At 43.9% G+C, this 21,097-nt stretch overlaps 1 protein-coding gene across 4 annotated transcripts; it reads left to right on the plus strand.

Annotated features, from left to right (window-relative positions):
* The first annotated feature begins 2,710 nt into the window (after positions 1–2,710).
* zbtb1 (zinc finger and BTB domain containing 1) lies at positions 2,711–20,785 on the plus strand. 4 transcript variants are annotated; one of them, XM_060916305.1, is made up of 2 exons: positions 2,711–2,895; positions 14,062–20,785. In XM_060916305.1, exon 2 carries the CDS (start codon positions 14,076–14,078, stop codon positions 16,095–16,097), a length of 2,022 nt encoding a protein of 673 aa, XP_060772288.1. In that variant the 5' UTR covers positions 2,711–2,895; positions 14,062–14,075; the 3' UTR covers positions 16,098–20,785. The 4 variants fall into 4 exon arrangements, with proteins under 4 accessions (XP_060772288.1, XP_060772287.1, XP_060772286.1 ...); XM_060916304.1 differs by lacking the exon at positions 2,711–2,895 and adding an exon at positions 4,907–4,920; XM_060916303.1 differs by lacking the exon at positions 2,711–2,895 and adding an exon at positions 7,802–8,017.
* Positions 20,786–21,097: the final 312 nt, after the last annotated feature.

Consider the following 21,097-nt stretch of genomic DNA (forward strand, 5'->3'; position numbering starts at 1 on the left):
GACACTCTCAGACACACTGATATTCCCTGAGACACACTGATATTCCCTGAGACACACTGATATTCCCTGAGACACTCTCAGACACACTGATATTCCCTGAGACACACTGATTTTCCCTGAGACACTCTCAGACACATTGATATTCCCTGAGACACACTGATTTTCCCTGAGACACTGTCAAACAAAATGACATTCCCTGAGACACACTGATACTCCCTGAGACACTCTCAGACACATTGATATTCCCTGAGATACTCTCAGACACACTGATATTCCCTGAGACACTGTCAGACAAAATGACATTCCCTGAGACACACTGATATTCCCTGAGACACTCTTAGACACATTGATACTCCCTGAGACACACTGATATTCCCTGAGACACTCTCAGACACATTGATATTCCCTGAGACACACTGATATTCCCTGAGACACTCTCAGACACACTGATATTCCCTGAGACACACTGATATTCCCTGAGACGCTCTCAGACACATTGATATTTCCTGAGACACATTGATATTCCATGAGACACTCTCAGACACACTGATATTCCCTGAGACACACTGATATTCCATGAGACACTCTCAGACACACTGATATTCCCTGAGACACACTGATATTCCCTGAGACGCTCTCAGACACATTGATATTTCCTGAGACACATTGATATTCCCTGAGACACTCTCAGTCACATTGATATTCCCTGAGACACACTGATATACCCTGATACGCTCTCAGACACATTGATATTTCCTGAGACACATTGATATTCCATGAGACACTCTCAGACACACTGATATTCCCTGAGACACACTGATATTCCATGAGACACTCTCAGACACACTGACTTTCCCTGAGACACACTGATATTCCCTGAGACACTCTCCGACACACTGATATTTCCTGAGACACACTGATTATTCCCTGAGACACCCTGATATTCCCTGAGACACACTCTCAGACACACTGATATTCCCTGAGACACACTAAGGGTATATCAGTGTGTCTCAGGGAATATCATTGTGTCTGAGACTGTCTCAGGGAATTTCAGTGTGTCTGAGAGTGTTTCAGAGAATACCAGTGTCTCAGGGAATATCAGTGCGTCTGTGAGTGTGTCTCAGGGAATATCAGTGTGTCTGAGAGTATCAGTGGTCTGAGAGTGTTTCAGGGAATATCAGTGTGCCTGAGAGTGTTTCAGGGAATATCAGTGTGTCTGAGAGTGTTTCAGGGAATATCAGTGTGTCTCAGGGAATATCCGTGTGTCTTAGAGTGTCTCAGGGAATATCAGTGTCTATAAGAGTGTCTCAGGGAATATCAGTGTGTCTGAGAGTGTTTCAGGGAATATCAGTGTGTCTTAGCCTGTATCAGGGAATATCAGTGTGTCTCAGGGAATATCAGTGTGTCTGAGAGTGTCGCAGGGAATATCAGTGTGTCTCATGGAATATCAGTGTGTCTGAGAGTGCCTCAGGGAATATCAGTGTGTCTGAGAGTGTCTCAGGGAATATCAGTGTGTCTCAGGGAATATCAGTGTGTCTGAGAGTGTCTCAGGGAATTTCAGTGTGTCTGAGAGTGTTTCAGAGAATACCAGTGTCTCAGGGAATATCAGTGTGTCTGTGAGTGTGTCTCAGGGAATATCAGTGTGTCTGAGAGTATCAGTGGTCTGAGAGTGTTTCAGGGAATATCAGTGTGCCTGAGAGTGTTTCAGGGAATATCAGTGTGTCTGAGAGTGTTTCAGGGAATATCAGTGTGTCTCAGGGAATATCCGTGTGTCTTAGAGTGTCTCAGGGAATATCAGTGTGTATAAGAGTGTCTCAGGGAATATCAGTGTGTCTGAGAGTGTTTCCGGGAATATCAGTGTGTCTTAGCCTGTATCAGGGAATATCAGTGTGTCTCAGGGAATATCAGTGTGTCTGAGAGTGCCTCAGGGAATATCAGTGTGTCTGAGAGTGTCTCAGGGAATATCAGTGTGTCTCAGGGAATATCAGTGTGTCTGAGAGTGTCTCAGGGAATATCAGTGTGTCTGAGAGTGTCTCGGGGAATATCAGTGTGTCTCATGGAATATCAGTGTGTCTGAGAGTGTCTCAGGGAATATCAGTGTGTCTCATGGAATATCAGTGTGTCTGAGAGTGTCTCAGGGAATATCAGTGTGTCTGAGAGTGTCTCGGGGAATATCAGTGTGTCTCATGGAATATCAGTGTGTCTGAGAGTGTCTCAGGGAATATCAGTGTGTCTGAGAGTGTCTCAGGGAATATCAGTGTGTCTCATGGAATATCAGTGTGTCTGAGAGTGTCTCGGGGAATATCAGTGTGTCTGAGAGTGTCTCAGGGAATATCAGTGTGTCTCATGGAATATCAGTGTGTCTGAGAGTGTCTCAGGGAATATCAGTGTGTCTGAGAGTGTCTCGGGGAATATCAGTGTGTCTCATGGAATATCAGTGTGTCTGAGAGTGTCTCAGGGAATATCAGTGTGTCTCATGGAATATCAGTGTGTTTGACAGTGTCTCAGTCATGTATAATGTACACGGTTGTGTGTCAGTGTGTCCCTTCCCCTCCCCCAGTCGTGCCTGTATTTTCATGTATGGTTGCATGGTCACTGCAGTTGTTTGTGCATGCATGGCGGCGGGAGGGCGGGCTGCTGCAGCACATTTGCGTGAGCGGGGCCGGATTTAGATTTTAGGGCGGGTTGAATTTGCGTGAGCGAGGCCGGATCTCGCGCAGCACAGTCTCAGTGCGGTGATCCGACTCGCGAGCGCGGCTGTGCGGAAGTCTTTTCATCCCCCGCTGCGAACATCGCCGCCCTCAGCGGCTCCGACTCCCGGCCTCAGCGCACAAAGAGCACGTTTTCGATTCGGGCTTGACTTCCGGTTCGTGTCTGGAGAGTCCGTTCCCGTCGGTGAGTGTGTTTTCTGTGGGCTCGGTGTGGTTGTGTGTGTGTGTGTGTGTTGTTGTGTTAGCCGCTTTGCTAGCTCTGCTAATCAGCGGAGGATCTGTGTGTGCGCGCGCGCGGTGGCGGAGCTGATGAAGCTCGTGCGGGACGCAAACCTCGACGGGCTCGCGCTGCCCTTCCGCCTCGCCTTCCCTCGGTACCGGACCGCGCGCGCGCTGCTTTACACAATCTCGCCCTGTTCGGCTTTTACTTTTGCTGCGGTGTGATTGACAGCCGCGACGCCCGCACGAGCCTGTTCACAGCAAATCAGCCAATCGGAGCGCGGGCTGGGGGCGGGACATAACGCTCAGTGCTAGCAAAACAAAGGGAAAGTACGCGCGTGCAGCTCAGTGCAGTGTTCGCCACCGCTGGAGCCATGGCAACCACATGTCTGCCTTTATTCATATCTTTAGTTTTTAATATCAATATCTATCTATCTATCTGTCTATCTATACACCCACTGTATAATGCGACTTTAATAAGAAGTGCTTAAAATTTCATCCACCACAGCATGATCTCAGTCTCTGCGTCACACACGTGGTTTCAGACGCGACCACAAACACGTGCAAAGTGCTGAAACTGTCTTTAACCTCTTTCTTTCTTTCCTACACACATCAACACTGACTTTCAAGCTACACTCACCGGCCACTTTAATAGGCACATGCTGAGATGCTTTTCTGCTCACCACGCCTGTCAAAAGTGATTTCTACGAGTTACTACAGAATGTTGAACCGTGGGTGGTAGAAGAGAGCAACTGGACTTGCTTGAAGATTCTTGAAGACGTTTCACCTCTTCTTCGAAGCCTTTTGGATGAGAGGTGAAACGTCTTCAAGAATCTTCAAGCAAGTCCAGTTGCTCTCTTCTACCACCCACGGTTTACCATGACCTGGATGACTGAGAATCTTCACAGGCTACAGAATATTGGTTTACTCGGTTGTTTTCCGCACCATTCTGGATAAACCCTCGAGACTGCCGTGTGTGAAAACCCCAGACCATCAGCAATTTCTGAAATACTCAAACCAGCAGTCCATCTGGCTCAAACCGGTGAAAGAAAGTCGCACTTCGCTTTGAGATCACAATTTTCCCCATTCTGGTGTTTGAACATTAATTAGCTGAAGCTCTTGATTTGTATCTGCGTCAAGGGATCGGCTGATTTAGAGAACTGCAGAAAACAGTTGTACAGATGGATGGATAGATTTACTTTACTGATCCAAAGCTGGGAAATTCTGTTACAGTAGCAAGTTATCAGACATGCAAAAAGAAAAAGACACACTGTACAACATCTCAGAAACTGGGTACTGTTGGGTACCCCACTAAATATACTCGCACTCAATAAACTAAATCTATGATGTAAATACTCCTATTCAGAATTTGGCAAAAATTTGTGGAAAAATGGCGGCTTGATCTGGGACATGATAAACGGTCGACTACATCGCATTCCCTTACGAAAAGTCTACAGTTATCACTGATTTGTATTTTAAGTTGTAACTTTATCCACCTAAGGATTGATGCGCTCACAGAATAATCATAACCGTAATAAAACGTCACGCAAAATATTTCATCACCGTCGTAACGCCATTTTCCGCAAACCCAAAACCAATACGATCGTGTGTTTTGATCTAAACGGAAAGCCTCAGGGTCAAGGTCACGACCTCACCAAAAGCAGTAACTTAAAATCACTGCGCCGTATAAAAATTTAGTTATAAATCTGCGATTTTGTTTTTTAAACTGAAAGCTGAAAGTTAGGTATAGAATCTGTTTCTTACAGAATATGTTCGATGGTAGCTGGTCTTGTATGAATTTCTGAGCTATAAAATGAGTCGTGGTCTATTTTTTACCGTAGCGTGTTATTTGTGTGCGGGGAAGGACACGCATTAACAATTTGCATGTGTAGAATGGAATTTTCCACTCCAACAGTTAGAAGTTGATCGTGCTTCCATTTGCGGTCTCTCTGTTACGCTGGTGATCTGTTCGGACGTTATCGCTGAAAAGGTGAGTTTTGACGGTTTTATTTTGTTTTAGTCTTGCAGTATAAGGCAATAGAATGTTTCTTTTTCATCTTACTTTCATATTTCGTAGTGTTTGCGTATTTTTGGCCAATATTTTGCAACCATGGTCAATTTAGATCGAACTTTTGATAGAATCTACGGCCAGTCATTTTGCCCCGCCCCCGCCTCGCGCTCCGTCCGGTGCGGTAGTGATGTCCCGTTGCTCGCGCGCCGCAGCAGAGACCCGCGCGACCTTCAGCCGGTACAGTCGCTGTTCTTTTACCACCGCCGTTATTCTCATCTTTCCGGTGTGTTCTTGATTTTTCCATTGTGTCCTATTTCACCGTATCAAATACCCAAACTGTATCATATTATTCATATTTAAGTGAATAATCAATTCAGTCATCATAACTTGGCATTTTTAACCCAAGCAATCAAAAAGAGGAAATTTATTCAATATTTTCACTCATCTGTGAAGGAGGGGCTTTAAAGTGCTGATGACACGAACATGACTCTATGCAATTTCTTAAATAAACTATACAACATGGCAAACATGTTAGATTTCTGTTATAATTACGTGAAAAGAAGCTGTTGTTACGCAAATATCCAACTTTTAATTGCACAGCGCAAGAAAACTGGGTCCGTGGCTCGCGGCCATGGGAGAACACGCTGCGGTTCACTGGCTGTTCTACTCTGGTTCTACTCAATGGAAATGGCGCATGAAAACGCCGGTGAACTCTCTAGTGCTAGCTCTTCCTCTTCTGGGAGTCTAGAATTGTGTTGATCTCTTCCGAATAGAATCTATGATAGCCTACCCTCTTTACCCTTTGCCTCTCGTTGCTAGGCGGCAGTTACATGAAAGCCGCAAGCTTTCACAAGCAAATACATGACTGATATCACGCCGACTTTATGATTACATTTATTATTATCATGTAGAATCTATAGCTCTACGGAGCTTTATCTTATGTCGTTTCACAACACATGTTCTGACAGGAGGACTGTCTTTGGATCCGGCATAGCTACTAGTAGACCCCCTCCGGAATACTGCCAGTGTTGCCAGATTGGGAGGAATCCCGCCCAGTTGGGCGGTTTCAAGTGCATTTTGGTGGGTTTTGAACATATTTTGGGCTGGAAAATGTCAGCAGTAGATACTGCTGACGTTTTCCAGCCCAAAATATGTTCAAAACCCACCAAAATGCACTTAAAACTGCTCAACTGGGCAGGAAACCTCCCAGTCTGGCAACACTGTGTAGGCACTGCTGATGGTAGTAACACACGTTTGTGCTGAACTGAACACCCAAGAGATTCTTTTAAGCTGGGAAGGGTGTCAAAACAATCCAAATCGAAGTGTTCAGAGCACAGGACGGATGTTGGTGAGGGCTCCCACTTGTCACGAGTGCGCCTGACTTGCTTCACCCACTTCGCATGCAGCTCGGGATCTCTGGGAAACTTGAATAAACTTACCCCATCCTTGTGGGTTTTGGAGCAAAAGCCGGCAACACAACGCGAAGGCATAATAACTTTTATATATATATAAAAAATGTATAATAATAATACTAATAATGATAAACTGAACACCTGTCACATCAACAAACTGGTAAGTTAGGAGGAAGATTCTTTCGCTGACGTCATATAGCTCCTCCTCTTTCGTCTCCTGGGCGCTGCAGCCCCGTCAAATTTGCCCAAATAGCCGCGTTTTTTATCATAACTTGTAAAATAGGCGCCTTCGTGAATTAATATATGGATCATTGGGAATTACTTTTTATGTTATAAAACATCGCCAAAGATGTCAAAACGTGTCATCAGCACTTTAATTCTTCATGATGGAGTTATTTTATATGGAAATCAATTTTACAAAAGCATTTGAATTGTAATCAAAAAACTTTTCCACAGTGGAGGCCAGATAAAGCAAGACGCTATATTTATTCTTATTAAACATGACAAAAGAAACATTGAATGTTGGGTAAATGCAAAAAACCCAGTAAAATTAGAAAATTTATTTTTTGACCATAATGTCCCAAATGAGAGAGCAGTTTCTGAGATGGACCCAAATATAGAATAAAAAAAAAGGTCCCAAGAACAAGCTGACTGTACAATACACATAAAAATGTAATCATTAAAAAAAATCTATGTATCTATACTTTGTGCATTAATAGTGCTAAAAACAAGAATTGTGATAAATGAATTTTAAAACTGTGCACAAGTGGCAGGAAGATAAATAAAAACGAATGAACTCTAACTGTCCAAAGTGACCGCAGGGTTCCCACTGGTGCTCGTCATTGACTGACGTACTGTCCATCGGTGACGAAGAAAAAAAATTACTCGCAGTCGTCACAGTGACGAATGTATTTTTGTTCTCGTTATCATAAGTATTGATGAGTAGCGTGCTATAGATGCACAATGGTGTAACATAGGGGAAAAATAAAAAATTCAGGTTTTGATTTTATGTACTGAAATAACAGGCACAATTTTTACAATATCTATATAAATTAGTTGTTTTTACCCATTTTAACCTTGAAATCAGCATTTTAATGATTACCCATAATGCATTGTTTATCGCGCTAAAACAAGCAAAAATGTCATACGACAGTGGAAATACTACCTTTACTACCTTCACGTGGCGTCTTTCTCGATCGCACGTGCCTAGAAGCGTACCTTCTAGAACATTCCTGGGTGGTCACGGACTGTCACGTAGCCTAGTTCGGTTGTGAAACTCGCTAGGATGGAGTATTGTCGCGAGTTTAGCGGTAAACTTTTGCACCGCAATTTCTCTATTCTTGAAATTTGTAACCTGAAACCCTACAAGAAATGTTTCATAATGTTTGGGATTTAGAAAAATGCTTCTAGCGAGTTTATTTCGCTGTATTTTTCCGTGAAACTTGGCATAAATCATCCTTAAGTGATGAGCGTGACATTGTTATTTTGGTCTGGGTCACGGAGTTAGTTGGAAGCGGGAGGAATGAGAGTTTCTCAACTACAGCAGCACTTCTCACCATAGATGGCTGGCGTGTTTCACAGCGTTTGGGATTTACTAAATCGACTAAATCTCTAGATCTACTGAAGCTACGAGGATATACATCACCAGGATTCTAATTTACTGGGTGAGAAGTATTCTATATTTTTTTGAAAGGTTTATTCGCGCTACAAGTCCATGAAAGTTGGAATAGTTCGTGAAGGGGTTAGTTAGATTTTAGTAGCGTGACGCACACAACAAGCAAAAGAAAACACAAATTTTCTTCCGAATTTCCTTGCTTTATCAAAATTATTTTTTGATACATTAAAAGACTGTGTTTATAATATTTAAGCAATTTATTACAGAGAATATTTGATCAAAGCTTTCAAAACAGCATTCAAAGTGATTTTTCACGGGTGTAAATGTTACGCGTGACGTCCATAATTACGTTAAATTTTAAGAACTAAAATTCTGTTAAAAACTCTAGATTTGTGCTATCATTCTGGGGTTTTGCTGAATAATACTTTAGGGAGTCCTCTTACAATGCTGAAAATTCAATGAGTTTTGATGAAATTCTAGAAAAGTTATTTACATTTTAACGCGCCTGATAGCGATTGTGCTCACACAGCGTGCTACTCATAAATCTTTTCTAGAAATCCCTCCGTTTGCCGAAATCCAACCCCAGTGAAAAGACGGCGGGAAGCCGGAGTGTAAACAATAAGCGCATGCTTACAATCAATAAAAATCAACTACACATCATTGGTCAAAAGCTTGGCGCTCATTTGGTAATCGCAGTGCGTCGTAATCGGCCTGGTGTGGTGGAGTAATCATCTCTGCGTGAACCGGACAATGGCGCAGTCTAAGCTAGTGAAGTTTTTTTTTTTTTTGAGTGAGCTTCTTCAAGCACTGAAGATGATTTAAGGGCTGAAACGGGCACAAGGGAGGCACACTCCGAGCCCCAAGCACATTGGATGGTGTCAGTGATCCAGGGGTCGGTTTAAATAAAAAATAAAAACCACCAAAGTGAAAGTGCTGTCAGCCGGCAAGCGACTGAAGGGAGCTCTGTTCCAGGCAGCATGGTGCACTGATTTACAAGTAATTGAGTGGCTATTTGTTTATTTCAGTGTGGTCTGTGTGATGCAGACTATATTGGCTACACCTGCAGGCATCTGTACCAACGAATTGAAGAACATCGCCACTCAACTATTGGTAAACACTTTAAGACTGAGCACGGCCTCCTAGACGTCCCTGACTTGAGCAGTCGATTTATTACCTCCGCCAAGGAGGTTATGTTTTCGGTAGCGTTGGTTTGTTTGTTTGTTTGTTGGTTTGTCTGTTAGCAACATCAGGCTTTCGTCTAAACCGGGGAACAGGGGTGCTGCGCCCTCTTACTCTCAGCGTGCGCCCCCTTACCGAAATGCCGATTGAACCCCAAGTCGCACTTAGGCTATGCACTTGTATGCTCCTGCACAACATGCACTCTTTCTCAAAACGATCTTTTCTCCGTGAAAACATCCCAGCAACACCACGTGACAATGTGTCTGATCATCAAATACGTTATAATTACTCCAAAAATATTCCAATCATAGTAGATACACCGCCAGCCGGTGCAAAAACAATCCGAATTGGCGGTTTCCAGACTGACGCGCCATGTTGTTTACTTGTCGCGGCTGCTCTCGCGAGATTTGACATGGGTTGCATACAAGGTCAGCTGACTTGTAGAGCGAGATTTCTCGAGACTGAATGACCTTTCACCCACCGGCGCGGGAGCTTTTGGCAGAAGTAGTTCGCGAGTTGTTTTTGTTGACACTTGGGCATTTAAAGATGTCATCCCGCGGCACGAAACGGAAGAAAGCCAAAGACTGTCCAGGGCAGAAGAAGATTACTTCTTTCTTTTTCAGTGTTGACAGACAATTTGTTTTAATTTCCCTCTCAGATAGCCTCAGAATGTCCCATTGTAGCCTCAATTTTTCAAAGGCTTCTCACGGCGGAGGGGGGACGGACACTTCGCTCCCTCGCCATGGTGAGCGCCCTCGTATTAAATTTTTCTAGAAAACCCCCTGAACATTACGGAAAAAGTTATGAACGGATTGCTCTGAAATTTTTTCCAGAGGTGTGACTGGGCACAAGTAACAATCCATTAACTTTTGGTGGTGATCCGGATCACCTTCTGGATCCCGGATTTTTTTAAAGGATTCTTGGCGGAGGTCTGCGCTCTCCGAGTGCTTTTCTAGTTAGTCTATGAAAATGCACTGGGAAGCAGCTGGACTGTCTGATTTGCGAGATGTCGCTCATCCAAGCAATAAAGCCAAAATTAAACCTCGAATCTGATTCCATACGTGCCAAGGTTTTTATTTGATTCACTCTCTTGATAAAAACTTGAACTGACTCGTAATCATTTACTTGAACATGGTTTGTTTTACTCTGACACTGACGTCAAAACGTTTAAAAAAATTTTTTCGGAAACATTAACTCATCCATATTGTCCTCTAAAAGGCAGGTCTGCTGGCCATTACAGTACCTCCAGCTGTAGAAAATCCCCTCTCGCTTGGGACAGAGGTTCTATTCACTTCCGCATGACCGATGAAGTTTGACATGTTGCCAGAAGCGTACCGGATTACTCCTGAACAATGTCGGCACACCACTTTCATTTTCTCCACTTGTCTTTGTCCGTTGTTGTATTTCACCGGGAAACTGAAGTGTTCCCAAACAGGAGGCCTTAATGAAAAGGGCAGGTCTTCAAGCTCTGGCTTCTTGTTTGCTAGCTTGGCTGTGCGCTCAAAGTGCGATGCAGAGACTTAAACGTACGGTAGAGGTCTGCGTGGGTCAGATTTTTCAGTCCCGCTCGCACCCGCATTGTGCAGTCCCACTCCTGCCCGCGCCCGCAAAGAATTATGATTTTCAGTCCCGCTCCCGCCCGCGCCCACAAAAAAATTATGATTTTCAGTCCCGCTCCCACCCGCGCCTGCCATATTTTGTCCCGCTCGCAAATCCCGCATGATGCAGACGTTCGTGTTATTTCTCAAGAAAGTTCTTGTCTTGACACAGCGTGATGGTGCCCCGCCCCCTACTTTGAGTGGATTTGAGCATAAATATCTACAGCTCATGTTCATTATTATTTACCTTCTTTCTGAATTCAGCATGTAGTGTCTCTAATAATAATTAGTGCTGTCAAGCAATTAAAATATCTAATCGCGAATCGCACATTTTTATCACATGAGAAACCATTGTAATTCTCTGATCAGCATAAAAAAGTGAATGGGCTTGCTTTGTACCAATGGTGTTTCTTCTTTTTTTTTTTTATTACAAAGCAGAGCTAGTAAGAGAAGTGAATTGATTTACTTGTTGCGTTAGTCTACAACTTTAATCAGTGAGACAGGTTACACAGTGACGGTAGGCTTGACTCAATGCTATCCCAGAAATCCTTCCTGTAATATGCAAATTTGGTCACCTCTGATTGGACAGCCAAATTTGCATATTACAGGAAGGATTTCTGGGATAGCATTGAGTCAAGCCTACCGTCACTGTGTAACCTGTCTCTCTGATTAAAGTTGTAGACTAACTCAAGCAGTAAATCAATTCACTTCTCTTACTAGCTCTGCTTTGCAATAAAAAAAACAAACAAACAACAACAAACCACCATTGGTACAAAGCAAGCCCATTCACTTTTTTATGCTGATCAGAGAATTACAATGGTTTCTCATGTGATAAAAATTTGCGATTAAATATTTTAATCGCTTGACAGCACTAATTATTATTAGACACACTACATAACTCAATACGTAACTCAAGCAGTAAATCACTTCATTCGTGGTTCTCTTGCTAGCTGGGTGTGAACTGCGAGTCATTAGAGTGATCAAAGGATTTCCCGTTAGGGTGATCAGTGGCAAATTTAAGATGCCATTCCTCACTCAATCTGGCAATCTGACTCTCTCTGTAAATTTAGGCATCTTAAAATGTTTTTATTAATGCCAAATAAAATATCCAGCACAAATTATATATGATAGACACAAATTAATAATTTATAAATTTTAGTTAGCGGGACTGCAGCTTATCACCGCTCCTGCCCGCGCCGCATATGTGCACTCCCGCTCCCGCCCGCGCGCGCATATGTGCACTTCCTGTCCCGCCCGCGCCCGCAATGAGCTTTCAAAATTTGTCCCGCGCCGCACTGCTTTGCGGCGGGTCCCGCGGGACTCCCGTGGGAGTGCAGGGCTCTAACGTACGGTCCGGCACTTAACATGTTTGCGTGGGAACTTGGATTTGAAGTATGTTCCGTACGCAAAGAAAACCTACTGTTAAAGATTGCATTCGGTCCACATCTGAACCGTACACCCCTAGTATATAGTTAACGACAATGCGCAATATTTATTCCAACCAGAGAATGGTGAAGGCCTTCATGTGGTTCTTCTGAGACGTGTGAAACCGAGACGGCGTAACACACTAAGGCTACGTTCACACTGCAGGCTGAAGTGACTCAAATCCGATCTTTTCGCCCATATGTGACCTGTATCCAATCTTTTATTGACAATATGAATGACACAGATCCGATTTTTTCAAATCCGACCCAGGCCGTTTGGATATGTGGTCCTAATTCCGATCCCTATCCGCTCTTTTCATATGCGACTTCAGTCTGAACCGCCAGGTCGCATTCATCCGACTTACACGTCATCAACAAGCCACAAACGTCACTATTCTGCGCTGAAGTAGGCGGCGGGTCTCTCAAAAAAAGTTACAACAACATGGCGCATAATCACGGGCGCAGATAGAGGGGGGGGACGGGTGGGATTCGTCCCACCCAGATTTAAATTCACCTCGTTCGGTCTCCCCCACTTATAGGGAGGAAAAAACGTCTATGCTGTCTTTCTTTGTATAAGGCAAACCTCACGGAAAAATCAAAAGACTAATTACCATTCGGTTTATTGAGGTGCACAGCAGTGTATACATAGTTGCAACAACTCACATAAAACAAAACAAAGACTGATATTCGGTTGGTTGAGCTGCGCAGACTGCACAGGTTGCGAGCTCGAGCTTGGTTGCTATGGTTACTAACAACAAGTTTGACAGGCATATTGGGGTTGGTTTGCTGGCAGCTCCCCCCCCCCCAGTTTTTTGTCCCTCCCAGTTCAAAAAACGTATCTGCGCCCCTGCGCATGACATCAATGCGAGGGACGCTTCGGGCTGTGAAGGTTCTGAATCTTCTCAATGGAAGGACGCAGAGGTTAGGGAGCTGATTTCCATTTGGGGGGATGCAGCTATTCAAGCTAGATTGGATGGGTCATACCGCAACCGGGCGGTTTTACTTCCGTAAACACTGGCCATGCTCACTGCGTGTGACGTCGTCGTATCCTGCAATGCGCATGCGGAACACTTTTTAGGTCGCTTTTCGTTCATACTGAGGATCACATACAAGTCGCATATATTTGTTAATGTGAACGACCTCACAAAAAAATCGGATTTCACAAAAAAATCGGAATTGAGCATTAAGCCTTGCAGTGTGAACGTAGCGTAAGCGCTATCTACCCTCTTCTACATACTCAAACTCACAGATGCTCGAGATCGGCGAGTGTTGCCGTGATTAAAGGTGAAACGAGAGTAAGCCCCACCCTACTCCACCCAGTTTTGCTGAAGTAACAGTCCATTATTGCAGCTGCTGACCCGTATTTCCCATCTGCACAGCTGGTTGTACCGGTAGTATTCTACCCTTCCCTATTCTCATAAACCTGAAATGGCAGAAATGCTCATTTTTCTTTCTTTTGGAAAACTAACTTTTGTTCTGTATGATTTAATAGTTTATTTATTATGATGTTTTTAAAAGGTAAAATACAAGCAATACTACAAGGTTTTTTTTTTTGGTCCTGTCACTCAGGAGCCTGCACAGTTTTGCCCAAACACAGTGTTTAACTCCAATATGAACCGTTCCAGGTCCTGCTTAGTCAAGAAGAACTTGCTCACAATAAACATCAAACTCTCCTGAGTCTCTTTGAAGACCGTTATTTGGCACAGGAGCAAATTGAGAGACCTCAGAGATCCATAGCAACTGAGAACTTTCATGACTAAATACTTCTTCTAAGTAGTTTTGCTTCCTGTTTACTGCTGGAAATCTCCCCGAAGCAAGCTGAGATCCGTTCTCATGCTGAATAAGCTTTTGAATTCTACTGAAGCTCTTGTCTGTCTGTCTTTCTTTCCCAGTCCTTTACAGGGTGATGGCAAGACCAAGCCACAGTGAGCATGTCCTCCAGCAGCTCAACAACCAACGCGAATGGGGCTTCCTGTGCGATTGCTGCATCGCCATCGGTGACATTTACTTCAGGGCCCACAAGGCCGTCCTGGCAGCCTGCAGCTCCTACTTCAGGATGATGTTCATCCGAGACCAGCAGGGCACGGCGCGCCTTGATCTCAGCAACATGCAGATCAGCGCCGAGTGCTTCGACCTCATCCTGCAGCTCATGTACCTCGGGCGCATCGTCGTGGGACATTACGAGTTCGAAGAACTGAAGTCGTCTATGGCTTACCTGCAGATGTACTACATCCCCGACTCGCTGGAGGATCTCCGAGACATCCGTGCGTCTAATCTTACTCCTTCTTCCTCCTCTTCTTCGTCATCATCCAGTTCCTCGTCTTCGTCCGGTGTGGTAGGAGGGAAGATGATGTTCGGCGTTCGCATGTTTGAGCAGCAGAGGCCGAGTCCTGCTAAAAGTGACCATGTGCCGAAGATTTCAAACCCGGCGACTCAGCAAAACGTTAATATATCTACTGTAAGGCCCGTCGAGGACGTGGTTCTTCCGCTTCCTCCAGTGCACTCTGAGAATCTTGTCGAGCAACCGTGCGATCTGAGAAAGAGAACCTCGGGCCGAAGCGCCACCTTGAAAGAGCGTCCCCGGTTTGGTCGCACGTACACGTGCGACGACTGCGGGTTCGTTTTCAGCTGTGAGAAGCTTCTCATCGAACACATCCTCACATGCACCAACCGCAAGGCGTTCCAAACCCCGAGAGCCGGCAAAGCGGCAGACAGCGACTCCAGCAAAGGCGAGAGCTCGGCGTCCGAAGGAAACGGAGACCAGAGAGCAGTCTGTAAAGGGGAAGAAGACTGGCCTGACCACAAGTCTGACACCGAAACGGTCATCAGATCCATCGCCACTGGGATGGACAACGAATCGGCGTCCAACATCAAGATCAAAGTGGAGCAGGAAGAAGACTCGGATACTGAGATGGAAAACATAAAAGTTGTCCAAGTCAGCAACCACAGCGTGGGGAGCTGCAAAATACGCCGAAGAACATTCAGAACCAATGTCGGAGATAACGTCCGATTCGACAGCGAAGAAGAAGGAGCAGGAGTTTCTGTCGTAGACGATGGTGCTCTGGAGGGCCACAGTAAGGGTCCGGAAGCGAACGTTTGCCAGATTAAAGAGGAAAAGCAGGATGGAGAGTGCACTCCATGTGAGCTGTGTGGCGCTTTGCTAACCGAGGAGGATCAATCTGCTCATTACATCTCCAACCACATGGGACACATATGTGCCTGTGGAAGGTGTGGTCAGGTTCTGATTAAAGGCAGGCAGCTCCAGGAGCATGCCGAGCGCTGCGGTGAACCCCATTGCGCCGAAACGGATTCCCCAGGTGAAGAGAGCCCTTTACCGGAAGACACCCAGGCCATGGAGGAAGGCTTGATCGAAGGTGCAGACTTGGGCTTCCGTTGTCCTCTTTGTGGCTTGATCTTCGAGACGGAAAGCCTGGCGGTGGAGCACACTCTGGCCTGTCCTGAGCAGGACTCCTTCCGTCCTGCCACCATGGAAGACGAACCGGACCACCGGCGCAAGCACTTCTGCGCCATTTGCGGCAAAGGGTTCTACCAGCGGTGCCACTTGCGTGAGCACTACACCGTGCACACCAAGGAGAAACAGTTCACCTGCCAGACCTGCGGGAAGCGGTTTCTACGCGAGCGCCAGCTTCGGCTGCACACCGACATGCACAAGGGGATGGCGCGCTACGTGTGCCCCGTGTGCGAACAAGGCACCTTCCTGAAGCACGACCACGTGCGCCACATGATCTCCCACCTGTCAGCCGGAGAGACCATCTGCCAGGTGTGCTTCCAGATCTTTCCCAGTACCGAGCACTTGGAGAAGCACATGGACGTTCACCTGTACATCTGCGGCGTGTGCGGCGAGAAGTTTCGCCTTCGCAAAGACATGCGAAGCCACTACAACCTAAAGCACACCAAGAGGCAGTAAACGGGGATCATATGATTTTGTTGGGTTTTTTTTTCCCTTTTTAAATAAGCCATTTTTTGCGATAAATGTGAGAAATCTATGCACTTAGACACCAAATAATCTATGAAACTGCACTTTTAATTGTATGCATAATCCAGGTGTTGTTGGATTCAGTGCCTCGAGCGTTAGGCACACTTTTTTTTTTTGATAAATCTCATTTCATTTTACTCTACGTGTAAAGTTTAAGTGTAACACCAGTTTCAAACAGAAATGTCCTTCTATTTTAGTCCAGATTAACTGGTCCATTATTATTATTATTTTTTTTTTTATTATGATTTTTTTTAAATCAATTCTCCTGCTTATCTTACAGAAGTTAAGCATGAAGCTGGATTTACACTGTACGATTTTTGGCCAGATTTTTAGCTGTTGCATACATTGTTTTAAAAAATTTGAGGATAATTGAGGATTTCATGCTATTTATAACCAAACCAGGGCTCGACGTTAAAGCTCGACGGCCTTTCGATTTCATAAAATCGGTGAAATTTAGTTCGCTCTGAAATGTGGTCAGTGTGATTATTTCTGTAACGTCTCGCAAAATATCAGGCCGTTCTGTTCTGTGGCTGGGAAGTTATTTAATTTGATGGGATTAAAGCAAATTGTGCATGAAATCACTCGCTTTGCGCAGTTGAGCAGACAGAGAAAGTCCGTGTGTGTGCGCATGCACAGGTTTCCCTTTGAGCGTGCACTGACAGTTCCATCATTCTGTCGCTAAACGAACAGCTGATCACACCGAGGTGCTCGCTGAGCGCCCATATTTATTAGTTTGGTTCTGAGTTTCCTTTCCTTTGTATAGAACATAACGTCTTTTTTCTTCTTGCTTTCTTTGTTACTGTAGTCGGTCTTTCACGTTTCATTCGCATCTTCCATTTTTCTCTTCTGTTTCAAATTTGTATCCCACAATGCCTTGCGCGAACAGGGAAAGCCCATCATGTAATGCATGACGTAGTATCTTGTACTGGGTCATGGTGAAGCAGGAAAAAATAGTGGAGAATTTAGGGCCACGTGGAGATAAATTCATTAATTGTTCTATTTTTAAAATAACTAATAAAATTGGAAGTCTGTGATTCGAATTCAGTAGCTTTCGGTCACTAAACAATATAATTGGGTGTCGGGAAAATTCTTTTTATGACCTTTAGGACTTGAAAAATCTGAAAGGCAGTCTACCTTTTAATGGTAGTCCGACTGTCCGGGACAACAAAATGTTTGGTCAAATCTGCATCCGACGGGACAAGTTGAATATTTGGTGGAAATCATAATTTTTGTAGTAAGAGTTACCAGGGCTGGACATTAACGCTTGTCAAGTAGTGGTTTGATCCAGACAAGTCAAATCTTCATCTGCTTGTCTGACGGGACAAGGTGAATTATTCCCAACTCTCTTTTGGCTAATCAGACACAAGGTATGGCGCCACACTTGCTGGAGCTGTTGGGGGTTGGGCACCTTGCTCAAGAGCACTTCAGCCAGTCCTGCTGGTCCAGGGACTTGAACTAGTGACCTTTTGGTCCCAAAGCTGTTTCTCTAACCATTAGGCCATGGCTTCCCCCAATATGGCGCTCTGACGCCCGCAAATTAGATACAATATCCCGGAATCTAGAGCGCGCGCGAAAGAGAGAGCATCCTGATCGTGCTGTATTGTTAAGTAGACCGATCAGTGTTGTGTGGGCGGGTTTTACATCTTCTCTCCCGGACCGAGAGTCCATCAGTTCAGTGTATCCAGGAGCGTCATGGCCGAGTGCCATGCCAGTGCACGCTGTCCTGTTTGTAACCGTGACTTTAGCGTTGTCCATGGCGCGGTAAACGATTGTATGACATGTTGAGGCGAGTTTCACAGGGTCATGTGTTCATGCGCAGGTTATTTATACTCGCTGGCTCACCGCTAAGGCTACAGGATAAGGACAAACTCCGTGAAGATTTGCTTGAAGTTGCAATAATACAGGTATAGACCCCTTTCACATGACGTCACCACACCGTGAGATTTTGTTAGGCGCCATATTGGAAGACCAAGTACATGCACTCACAATATAAAACAAACTACGAGTGAGAGTAAAGTGACACGATGGATGATAATTCTGGTTATGTGAGTACATTACCAGCTGCAGAAAGGGCACGGTATGTGGAGAAACTGGCTGTGATTGATGGGTTTGACCCATATGATAAGACTCGGGGCAAGGGAGAATGGAAACATAAGTAGGACCGGACACCAATTCTGCCATCTGTTTGCTACCCAGACATTGTAAACTATTTGTTGTTTACACCCAGTGCCTACACTCAGTGTTCGAACTATGCCGATATTTTCGGGGGGGAGTGCTTGCGCTTGTCTCGGAGCGCGGATCTCCAAACACATGAGAAGCCTATCTTGCGCACATATCACGCGGACTCCACACACGCATCGCGTCTGAAGTCATAACTCATCAGGGGAAATCGTGTCCGCATTGGCGTGTTCAAAAAACAACCTCGCGTCAACAATGATACCACACGCAAGAAAAAAAAAAGTCAGGCTACTCAACAACCAACCTGGCAGCAGCGAGCAAGCCCCAAACCATCCTAAATTATTATTATTATTAAATTGTAGAAGTCTGGGAGGCTTGCTCCTCATACAGTTATCAACTTGGGGCCACTTTAGCATGTTTTAAATCTGAATTTCTTGCGTTTGTTTACCTCAAAGTGTCCGCAGATCATGCACAGACTTATCCATTATATCCACAGTTTTTTGCCAAGTCTCACACAGGTTTCTTTCAAGTCTACTGTTGGGCCAATAAATCATAAATAAAACAGCTCAGATTTGTTTGTTTAAGTCGTTTGCCACTCCACTTTATTCTCGTGGGTTCACATACCGCTGCCGTTATTATCCCTTTATCACGAGTTTGTTGGTCTTCCAAAATGGCGCAGGGTCTGTTTACTTCCGGTTTCGGGTGACGTCAGTGAAAGGGGTCTATAGGAGTTAAATAATAGTAAGCAGTTTACATGAACAGTTATAAGTCGTCTACGTATTGTACTGTGACGTTTTCTGCATGTAGGCCGACCTCGTGGTTTACAGACGAGAGCAAATTACTCAGAGTATTCCATATAACCGCCCCAGACAATCTATAGCGATCACTCCATCTGTCTGTCTGGAAACGTTTTAGTTTTCTTCACAAAACCTGACAGTTACTGTATGTTAAGTGACTAGAGCAGTTGTGCCTTTTGACGTTTTTGGATTTCTGTGATATATATATTTTTTATTTTTTTATACCCCCCCCCCGTATTTCCATGGCAACCAATTCAACTTAGGGAAAATTTTGGAGTGGGGGCCCGGGGGATACACCATCTCCTGATGACTCTTGTTGTTCTAGTAATTATTCAAGAGTTACATCAATAAAGTTCCAACACAACTTGTTCACTGATCCGCCGTGTTGTTGTTTACGAAATTCTGGAGAACCCGAGTACAGTGTGTGTGTGTGTGCGCAAAAATAACCACGTCATAATATCTAATTATAGATTATTACAGTAGACGTCATCGAAATCAGAGAAACTGCAATCAAACACCTCAATAAAATAAATATCTGTACGTGGTGAACATATTTCATTTCATTCAGACTTTTTACTGTATTTTTTCTTTTGCGTGGTTCATATTAAAACTTAACCATCGTAAAATATTCCGCGGGAACTTTACGACAGTGCCGAGCTTGCGGTTCATTTTCGTTCCCAACGAGATTTCTTTTAATGAAATTAATTTATACTTCAGGTTTTACTGGATTAATCAGGATTTAACTTTATCATAACTATATCTGCTTTTTTTGATCAACTTGATTTAATCATTTTTCCTTTCATCGAGCGAGTAAATACACAGGAATAGAAAGATTACTACTGTCAGGACGAGTGGATTAAAGAGTTAACGTCGAGCCCTGTGTAAGGACGACCAACAACGTTCTGCGAGGTTGTGTTTTTTTTTTTTTTTTTATAAATTAAAATCTCGATCGCTGCTTTGACATTCATCTAAAATCCACCGATCAGAGGACGGTGTAGGGCGACGCCCATGTAGACGGATACCCTCACCTTTGTTCATACTTCACACAGCTCACTTATTCATGTTGGTGCAAGTCTGTTTCCTGCACGAGTGACTCTCCGAATCATGCTGGCTGACTGACTTGAGGAAAACGTGACGATGTTCTTTAATGGTGTGTCGAGAACACACTTGGTCTCTTAAACAATTCGGAGAAGGGATCTCGTACATCAGGACCCTTTTTTTCTGATCTTATTCCGCTCCTGAAATCGTACAGAATCAAACCAGCTTCAGCAGGAACCTTTTTTTTTTTTTTTTGGGGTGCTCTTTAATTTTTAATTATTATTAAGATTGTTCTTCTGATTTAATATTTTGACTGATTGGAGATCTGGCGACTTTTTTTTTTTTTTTCCAGATGTCCCTTTTTCTCGGCCGTGTTCTCTCAGCCGTGACTCGGAGGCTGTTCAGCATTAACTGTACAAATGTGTTTTTTTTTTGTTTGTTTTTTTTTTTTTTTTTAAACATCAACACTAAAATATTGCATTTAATACAGTCTTGAAACTGAAAACACTCTTGAACTGACTCATTTCGCTAGTTTGGTTTAGTTTTCACTCGTCTCATTTGTCCTACAATTAATCTGGGATTTAATGTATAAACTATGCAACTCAAGCTTATGATAAATGAATTTCTTTGAACAAATATATCGTGTGTGTCGTGTCAAGTCATTTAACGTCACTCTTGTGGTTTTATTTATTTAAAATGACCCTCAGTGAAATTCAGAGCAAGTTTGCATCAGTGTTCAGAAAGAGCTTTTATAAATGCTTTTAAAAACATCATGCAGAAATATTCATTTTATTCTGTAAAAATTCTGCATAAATTATTAAAGTAAAAATTTTAAATTTTTAAACATTGCAAAAGGAAAAAAAAACCTGTCAATTAACAGGTAGTAAAATTCATTACCAAAAAAAAAGTTGTGCAAGG

This window comes from Neoarius graeffei, chromosome 3, assembly GCF_027579695.1.
Source record: "Neoarius graeffei isolate fNeoGra1 chromosome 3, fNeoGra1.pri, whole genome shotgun sequence".
Lineage (NCBI taxonomy): Eukaryota > Metazoa > Chordata > Actinopteri > Siluriformes > Ariidae > Neoarius > Neoarius graeffei.